Source organism: Nematolebias whitei, chromosome 13 (genome assembly GCF_014905685.2).
Source record: "Nematolebias whitei isolate Nwh7 chromosome 13, NemWhi1, whole genome shotgun sequence".
Lineage (NCBI taxonomy): Eukaryota > Metazoa > Chordata > Actinopteri > Cyprinodontiformes > Rivulidae > Nematolebias > Nematolebias whitei.
Window position 1 is genome coordinate 33,573,253 of NC_056510.1, and position 10,468 is coordinate 33,583,720.

General features: G+C 36.9%; 1 protein-coding gene across 1 annotated transcript in view; it reads left to right on the top strand.

Annotated features, from left to right (window-relative positions):
* cerkl (ceramide kinase-like) overlaps nt 1-10,468 on the top strand; it is a 388,098-nt gene that overhangs the window by 93,652 nt on the left and 283,978 nt on the right. Inside the window, 1 exon segment of the mRNA XM_037687069.1 lies at nt 1,204-1,434. Coding sequence (XP_037542997.1) covers nt 1,204-1,434 — 231 coding nt within the window.

A 10,468-nucleotide genomic window follows, 5' to 3' on the forward strand; every position in this document is an offset into this window, starting at 1 on the left:
TTCGCCTTCGATCCGGAAGGTTTCATCAGTCAAGGAAACACACAACAAAACTGATTCTTCCCCAACAGCTTGCTCCAAAGTGGAACAAACCAGTTTGACAAGACTGTCAACAAGGAAGAGGGCCGGCAATGGAGGAGGGGCTTACCAAAGAGACCATCTTATCATAAGCAGAACTGGTTTGTTCCACTTTGGAGTAAGCTGTTGGGGGAAGAATCAGTTTTGTTGTGTGTTTCCTTGACTGATGAAGCCTTCCGGATCGAAGGCGAAACATTTCAGCACAAAAAAAGAAACTGTCCAGATGACCTGACTGAAAAATGTTGGAGTGTGCAATTGTGCAAGTGCTCAGCTTAGAGGAAACATTCTTGACACACCTAATCAGAAATTTAGCTTTGCTAACCCATAATCCACTAACTAAAAAATTAGCTTCGCTAACACTAAATTGTTAAACAGGTAAAAAAAAAAAAACAGAGCAGAAGCTAACGCTAACCACTAAGGCAACGGTCACTCAGTTTGCTTCACAGGTCTTTGTCTTCCTCCAGTTGAAAACTGGTGGGACTGATGCAAACCTTTTGATGTTAATTTGATTCTTTTGGTCTGTTTTGAAGGTAGATGGGTCATTTGTGGCAAGGTTTGAAATAGCAAATTATATGATTTAAAGTCATTGTCTAACCAATGTTTAATTTTCTGCCTTACTTTACCTTTAACAGTAGTTTTTGTTTCCATATATTAGCAAAATCTCTCTTTAGTTGAGATTTAATATATCCTTTCATATAATGAATGTCTTATAACTTTAGAAAGTGGCTGCCCAGCTATAATGTGTTTTTCAGAGGGTCTAGTCCTATATGACTTGGTGGACGAGTCCTCCCGTGGTCTGGTGCACTTCTGTTTTGAGGAGAGAGTTTGCAACGTTTCTTACTAGCATTTATTTTTGGACGGGGTCGGGTTTTTGATATTTATCAAATTTTTAGTTTGCATTTGTTTTGTTGGTTGTATTTTTTTCTTCTGTCTATTTTCTGTGACTGCAGTTTTTCATTTGCAGCATTTTTCTGTTGCATTTATTTAATTTTTGGAGTCATCATTCAGTAATTCAGCCATGTTTTTTAACAGTTTGCTGTGCGTTAAGCTGTTTGTGGCTTGTTTGCACCTGTCAGTCATAGTATTTAGCTCACATGTTGCATGTTTCTTTTGCCTCTCTCTCTGCAGGTGAGGTAAGCATGCTGCAGGCAGGCATGCTGCTGCTGCAGGATGTGTTTGCAGTAAAGGTGAAGCGGCGACGAGGGGCAGGTCAGCAGTCAGGTGGAGCTGTGCTTGGCCTGGCTCTCTTCTGCTGCAGGAGGAGGGAGAGGAGGCTGGAGGAGGACACACTGCACCTCCACAATGCCTCTTTGGAGCACACACACACATGGTATAACAAGATGAAAGATCTGCTTACAGGTATTAAAAAATACACTGATATGCAGCTTGACTAGTACTCACAGTAAAACAATGTAGACAGTTTGTTTGTCTGTTTTAAAATTATTATAACCACAATTTATCTCAAGATTTAAAAAGTTTGGTACCACTTTACAATAAGGCTCCCCTTATAGATGGCTAATAAATAGTTTATAGAAATGTTATTAATTCCTGAATAAACACTTTATAAATAATTAATAACAGCGTATTATGCATTAATTAAGGGTGACAGAGAGTTTATAAAGTGTTTATAGAGGAATTAATAACATAACTATAAACTTTATTTATTTATTTATTGAGCATGCATCAGGATATAACTATAAACTATTTATTAGCCATCTATCTTTCGGACGACTGTACAAACGTAATCTCACTGTAGTTCGGCACAATGATAATAAAGCTTTCAGTACAACAATTTTCAGTCAGGTCATCTGGACAGTTGCTTTTTTTTTCTGAAACTTTTCACCTTCCATCCAGAAGGCTTCATCAGTCAAGGAAACACACAACACAAAACTGATTCTTCCCCAAACAGCTTACTCCAAAGTGGAACAAACCAGTTATGTTAGTGCTAAGATGGTCTCTTTGGCACGCCCCCTCCTCTGGAGCCGGCCCTTTTCCTCATCGACAGTCATGTCAAACTGGTTCAAAACCCAAAAAGTCCATGCTCAATAATCCATGTATACAATCCAACAATTTTCAGTCAGGTCATCTGGACAGTTTCTTTTTTTTTTTTTTTTTTTTTCTGAAACGTTTCACCAAAAAAGAAACTGTCCAGATGACCTGACTGAAAATTGTTGGATTGTATACCTGGATTACTGAGCATGGACTTTTAAAGCTTACAGTAGTCCCTTGCTACTTCGTGGTTCGTTTATCACAGACTCTCTCTATCGCAGTTTTTCAAAATAAGATTAGACATGACACACAATTCGCTGATTGATGGATGAGCCACACGATCAGCGTGGAATTTTTATTTAAAATTAACTATTTTAAATTATTTAGCACATTCTGCAGCCCATACTGCAGGATAAACTTCCTGCTGCAGCTGATCAGCTGTTCTGTGTGCAGAGCTGAGAAGTGGGCATGGCCAAGAGCACTTGCAGGTGTCAAAGAGCTGAAATCATGACATTTTGTGTTCCTTTAGAGCTTTAGAGTTTAGAAACATTATTTAGAATATTGCAAGAGTGTGGGAAGGGTTTCAACCACCTTTATATACAGTGTATATATATATATATATATATATATATATATATATATATATATATATATATATATATACACACATGAATACTAAAATAAACTACTACTTACTACTTGTACAACTATTCCTACTTCGCAGTTTTTCATTTATCGCGGGTCTTCAGGTTGCGTATCCCCCACGATAAACAATGGACTGCTGTTTTCTGATTTTGATTCTGTTAAGAAAACTAGGTTAAAACTTTTGGACACTTTCCTAAAAAATATAATTCAAACCATTAGCACAGTTATTTGACATTTTTTGAGACATCTAAATTTTATTGAGCCCCACATGTAGTCATTCACTCTGATGGATTAACTGAAAATCCAAAGTAATAGTAAAATTAGAGATTTGTGTTATATATGTGGGCAGCACGGTGGCGCAACTGGTAGAGCTGCTGCCTCTCAGCGAGCAGGTCCTTGGTTCAAGCCCCGGTCCGGTAGCCTTTCTGGGTGGAGTTTGCATGTTCTCCCCGTGCATGCGTGGGTTTTCTCCGGGTGCTCCGGTTTCCTCCCACAGACCAAAAACATGCATGTTAGGCTGATTGGTAACGCTAAAATTGTCCTTAGGTATGAGTGAGAAAGTGAATGGTTGTTTGTCTCGTTTGTCTCTATGTGTCCCTGTGATGGACTTGCGACCCGTCCAGGGTGTACCCCGCCCCTCGCACAGTGATTGCTGGACATGGGCACCGGCGACCCCCGTGACCCAAAATGGAATAAGCGGGTAAAGATAATGGATGGATGGATGGATGTTATATATGTAGTGAACTAGGCCTCCGACCTCAACCTGTCTCTGAAGACCTTCAGGGGACAGGAACTGTTATTTCATTGATCTGAATCCAGAAATACAAATTATCTCATCAAGAGACTATTTAATTGTATCCTGAATTAATCAATTGAAAGAACACTCTTCCTTTTTACATTATCATTACTATTTTAAGATATCTTGATAATCCAAAGTGTGTTTAGTTCATACCATTTCTAAATGTTGAAGTGAACCACTCATTTAAATCAACTGTGAAACAGTATCAATGATTTTTAAACCTCATTAGACTTAAAAATCAAGTTAAATGTCTATTTACAAAGTAATTGTGCATTTTGATCTTCTGTCTGAATGAGTGGATTTGATGCCGGTCAGAAGTCAGCGATGTCGGTCAGAAGTCAGAAAGCAAGTTATGAGAACGAAGTGCCTTGTTTTTAAAACTAGCAGACAGTAAATAACTTCAACTGGCACCTGCGTTCGTCTCACTTCGTCATAACATTCCTCTGTCTGTACTAACCGTTTGTAAACATTCCTGCTGTCTTTTTGACTTCTAGTGACCCTCTTGACATCACTAGAACCACACCCCTGCTGGTTGTTTCAACCAATCAGGAAGTAACAATTGACAGGAAGTGAGTACTCTTTAAAAAGTCAACACTTCCTGGGACTATGGAGTCTTCTTTCAGTCTTCCTTGAGTCTTTGAAGTCTTCCCAGGAGTCTTCCACTTCTGAGTGGAATTTCTGACTGGAGTCTTACTGAGAGTTCCTAAGGAACTTTCAGATTTAATCAATAGCTGATGGATTTGACCGTGAGACAAGGGTCCGTCCATCCCAGCGGAGTCACAGCGTCTCGCTGTGAACTCACCCGGGCTTAACGCCCTACAACTTCGAAGGAAGCTTGTTCTGTTGAAGGAGTAAATCGTCACGACTTCAGACAATGACCAGCCACCCTGACCGGAGACGCTGAAAGGTAGCGTGCAAAGGGACCTCTATACTGGAGCTGATCCATCCACTGCAAAGGTAAAGAGACGTCACGAGTTGTCACGCACTAAGTGGACCGGGGTTTTGAGCTGGTGTTGAAAGAAGAGTGCTAATTCTGGTCAACAAACATACATCTTCCTTCATCCATCTTCCTTTTAAATCTATTTCTTCTCTTTAACTTCTATTCGCCAGTAATCTAGATGCCTTCAGAGGTGAATCAGCCTCAATCAGTAATGTTCTGTTGTCTTGTTAGTAAAGCGTGCCAAGTTTTTATTAATCAGAAACAGATCAGCAAATCAATGTGTACATGTTTTGATGCTAAATTTTGATTCTGTTAAATAAATGACCGCATTTATTCTGATGGGTCAAAGATAAAATGGCGTCTCATATCACTGATTAAGCTATCCACTCACGGCTATCTCGGTCACATGGCAGAAATTTAACTCGAAAAAGAAAGAATCTGTTGTAATTAAACAATTAATATTCTTTGTGCTTGAACTAGCTTTAAGAATAATTAATTAGTAGTGTGTCTACAGCAAAGCTGTTCAGGCTCACTACATATTTGGTGGCCTGTAACGTTTCTGAAGAGATAAATTATGTGTGACTGGTGATACTGTGAAAACTCATCATGTTGGCATAAAAAAGTCAGAGTTTTGACCTTGGTACAGACATAATCTACAGCTGTGGGGTTCAGAAAGATGCAGAATTGTGTCAATGTGTTCATTTTGAAGCTGAAATTGTCAAACTGTTTGTGTAATTATGCTGTAAGCAGAGGGAATAACACATTCATTCTGTTTGAAACTCTAGCATGAACGGGGGTTCGTGGTTCGACCCGGTTCTGTTACTGGACTCGTACGAGTCGTGTTTTAAATGATGATACGTTGTCTTTGAAGCTGAGCGCCATCTCAGATCTGCTTCTATGCTGATTTGTTACATTTTCACAGTAAATTGTGCATTTTATTGTTTTTATTTATTTTTTTTTTTAGATGGCCTCCCTTCTCCCCTTACAGCCATCCTCTCCACACCATTATTATGAAATATTTATTCTAGTGACTATCTAGTGTAGTTTTTTTTTTTTTTAAATAGGATAGAAAGAAAGAAAAGACAAAGTAAGACTCCAAAATATAAGAAATATACACAAAGAGAGCACACGGCAAAACACCCGGCCACTGTCTGTTCACCTGCAAAGAACATGACAAGACACAGCAACAAAATACATATGTATAAAGAACTTAAAATATTCATGGCTTTGCAGTAAGTTTCCATAAATATATATGCCCATACCTACGCCTATATACATACATACATACACATGAATATACATGAATATACATATCTATATATCTACATATAAAGCCTACATAAGCATCCCTGCTTCTATTTGTGTGTGGTTGTGAGCATGCATAAGTGTATAAGGCTTCTCTAATAGAACATTTAATAGTAACTGTGAAGCAGCAGAGACCCGACCCCCAAGACAAGAGGCAGACGAAACCGCGGCCGATTGTAGCTAAGTTTGAACATTACAAACAGAAAGAACAAATTAAAAGCCGAGGTAGAGAACTGCGTGACACGAACTTCAGCATGAACGATCAATTCCCTGCAGAGATTCTGAGTAGAAGGCGCGTCCTGTTCCCGATTAGGAAGAAAAATATAAACGAGGGCAGAAGAGCTGCGGTGGCTGTGGACAAACTGTACATCAATGGTCAGCTGTTTAGAGATCCAGAGGTTACTCCCTGGCTCTATTAATAATATAAATAAGGTAAGTATGATCTTCAGTTGCTAATTTTACTTAAAATGTATTAGCAAGCATATATATTCATATTACTTACCAGATATATATGTAATTTTTCAGCACAGCTCGGTTGGTGGGTTACACAGATGGTGGTGGTACACGGTGGCATGACACAATGTGGTAAGGGGGTTCTTTTTTTATTTTTTCTTCTTTTATCTTTACGTGTTTATTATCATTTCACTTTCTTTTTTTTGTCTCTATTTTTCTGACTCAACAATTATTAGCACACAGGCACAAAGGCTTATATATATCCATATACATACATACAAATACCTCATAAAGGAATACATCCATGATTTACCTTCAAAACAGCACTTAGTTTATCTATAAATCATAAATAATCAATCATTAAGGATTATGTTATTGTCTGGGTGTTTTACTATTTTTGATATTTGTGATAATGGGTGTGGTTTAATTATATTTTCACAAGCACAAATATGGGTATCTTAAGGCTTGTCACATGGAATATTAATGGAGCCGGTAGCCAACATAAAAAAAATAGAATCTTTAGCCAGATTAAAAGATTAAAGGCAGATGTTGTATTACTCCAAGAGATTCATAAATTACCGTCAACTGTGGATGAGCTAAAATCTCCTGAGTTTCCTCATGTATTCTCAGCCTGCTATAACTCAAGACAGAGAGGAGTAGCAATATTAATACATAAAAATGTGAACTTCACAATATTAGACACAGTTATAGACCCGCAAGGTAGATATATAATATTAAAATTATCCATACTCAGTCAAAAATATTGTATTGTTAGCTTATATGGGCCAAATGTGGACGATGCCGCTTTTTTTCATGATCTCTTCTCTACTCTATCAAATCACATGGATTGCTCGCTGGTACTGGGAGGTGATCTTAACTTTGGTCTAGATAACAAAATAGACAGGCTGAATGCAGTAGGAGCTCAACGCAGTTGGCAATCCATAAATGTAGTTAAACAGTACATGAGTGATTATGGACTCTGCGATGCATGGCGGTCTCTTCACCCTAATAGTAAAGAGTATTCTTTCTTTTCACATGTGCATCACTCTTACTCTCGTCTGGATTATTTTATAATCAGCAACTCATCGCTGACCAACATTTCAGACACTAAGATACACCCTATTGCTGTCAGCGATCATGCACCAGTTACTTTAAATTTAGATAATAAGAAAGAAATCCCAAAAAGTATAAACTGGAGATTAAATACCTCACTGCTTATGGATGAAGAATTTATACAATACTTTAAAAATGAATGGACATCGTATTTAGAGTTTAATGACTTGCCAGGTACATCAGCGTGTACACTCTGGGAGGCTGGGAAAACAGTTATGAGAGGGAAAATAATATCCTACGCAACAAACAAAAAGAAAAAAGAAAATAAACGTATTGAGGATTTAGAGAAATCTATCAAATTATTAGAAAGTTTACAAGGAGAGGAAACACAGAAAAAACTACGCAAGATAAAATTAGAACTAAATGAATGTATTGACAAAAAAAACAAATTCTTAGTACAAAGACTTCGCTTAGAACATTTTGAACACAGTAATAAATCCGGTAGCTTTTTAGCTAATCAACTCAAATTAAATAAAGAAAAAACGTCTATATATGGTATTAAAGACACAAATGGTAACATAACTTATGACGAGGAAAAAGTAAATAGTGTTTTTAGAGATTTCTATAAAACTCTATATACTCCACAAATAAATCCAACAGATGAAGATATTAATCAATTCTTGGAGAGAGTAATACTTCCAAAACTAGACAGTAGTCAATCTTCAGAACTAGACTCACCATTCACATCAGATGAGCTCCGTGAAGCCATTAAAAACATGCCTAATAAGAAATCTCCAGGCCCAGATGGATATCCAGCAGAATTTTATAAAGAGTTCTGGAACATCCTGGAACCAATATTTCACAGAATGCTACATGAGTCAGAAGAAAATGGCAGGTTTCCAACACATATGAACTCAGCCAACATTAGTCTACTATTAAAACCAGGCAAAGACCCAGTACTACCTACCAGTTATTGCCCCATCTCTCTTATTAATGTAGATGTTAAAATAATTAGTAAAGTCCTCTCTAAAAGATTAGAGAAAATAATTCCTCTCATTATTCATCCTGACCAAACTGGATTCATAAAAGGAAGACACTCGACCACAAACACACGCAGATTATATAATTTAATAGAGTATTCATATAGTAAAAATATTGAAACAGCTATTTTGTCTTTGGACGCAGAAAAAGCATTTGATAGGGTAAACTGGAAATTTTTATTTTCTACATTGAGTAAATTTGGTTTTGGGGACCATTTCATTAATTGGTTAAAAATATTATATAACTCACCAAGAGCATGTGTCAGGACAAATAATCAAATATCTTCAAGCTTCTGTTTACAGAGGGGGACCAGGCAGGGATGTCCACTTTCACCTGCACTATTTGCTATTTTTATTGAACCTTTAGCAGCAGCAATAAGACAAACTGCTGATATTAAAGGTATACTGTGTAGAAATATAGAACATAAAATTAGTCTTTATGCTGACGATGTCTTACTTTTTCTTCAGAACACAGAAAAGTCAATATCTAATCTTATCGAATTAATAAACTCATTCTCAAAAGTTTCTGATTATTCTATAAATTGGTCAAAATCCACAGCTCTTCCAATAAACTGCGTGTTTAATACTTCTCTCAATGAACGACTACAATCAGGTAACATTACATACTTGGGCATTAATATTTCTCCTAGATTGGAAGACTTAATAAAATTGAATCATATCCCAATTTTAAAGAACATTGAAGATGATCTTACTAGATGGAAATCTCTGCCCATATCACTTATGGGAAGAGTTGCCTCAGTAAAAATGATGGTCCTGCCGAAAATAAACTATTTATTCTCAATGATTCCAAATAAACCTTCAACTGAATGGTTTAAGTCACTGGACTCTTTGATATCTAAATTCCTTTGGAAAAACAAAACTCCACGTATTAGCTTAAAAGCATTACAGAAATCTAAAGATACCGGAGGGTTAGAACTTCCCAACTTCTATCACTACTATTTAGCCAATAGGTTACAATATATCTCAAAGTGGTTAAATCCAAATACATTAGATGAAACTTGGATAGACATAGAACAAACTTTATGCAATAATATTAAGATTTCAGATCTACCGTTTATTAGCACAAATATAAAAAGACATGTTTGCTTTAAAAGCATCAGTATTAGCTCTTCTCTGACAGCATGGTGGGAGTATTTGAAAATGACAAAATCTTCACTACTCCCCTGTAGACATACACCCATCTGGAACAATCCTGACATCCTACAAGAAAATAATATGTTAAATTTCCCAGGTTGGAGAGTCAAGGGAATTGAACGTCTGGAACACATATATGAAGGTGCAGACTTTATTTCATTTAATAATTTAATAATACAATTTGGCATTGAAAATAAATACTTCTTAGAATATCAACAAATTAAGTCTATCATAGAAAAGAAATTTAAGCTTAATAAAACTTTGTTAGAAACACCAATATGTGTGTTAGAGTTCCTTAATCTTAAATCCCCCAAATTATTATCTAAAATATACAAGAAATTGTCTAGAATCAATGACTCCATAATGCTACCAGTTGCAAAATGGGAGTCAGATTTATCAATCAATTTTGACCAAAACACCTGGTCTCAAATATGTTTAAGAACATTTAAAATGACTAGAATCTCCAACTTACAATTAATACAGTATAAAGATCTTTATAGAGTACATTATACAGGTCAGCGAATGTTTAGGATGGGATTTACATCATCTAACTACTGCTCACAGTGCACAGGCAATATTCCTGATGATTATATCCATGCACTCTGGTTCTGCCCACCCGTTCAGAGGTTCTGGGTCCAGGTTTGTGAAGACTTGTCTAAATGTCTGAAATGTAATATTCCACTCTCTCCGTCTGTTTGCTTATTGGCTATCTTGGAAGATGTTACCCTGGAAAAAAATACATGTCGCATGATTTTCACTGCCTTATGCATTGCAAAGAAAACCATACTCCTGAATTGGAAAAATAAAAATAATCTTAGCATTAATCAGTATAAAAATCTTCTGTTAGATCATATTAGTCTTGAAACAGCATCTGCCGACACATTGGATCAATCTCTGTGGGCTCCTTTGATAGGCTCCGTTACATAGTGAGGGTGGGTAGTCTGGGATCTGACCTTGTGGGGCCTTTGGGTTGATGTGGAGGCGGGTGTATGGGTTTGGGGCCCCGGGGGGTTT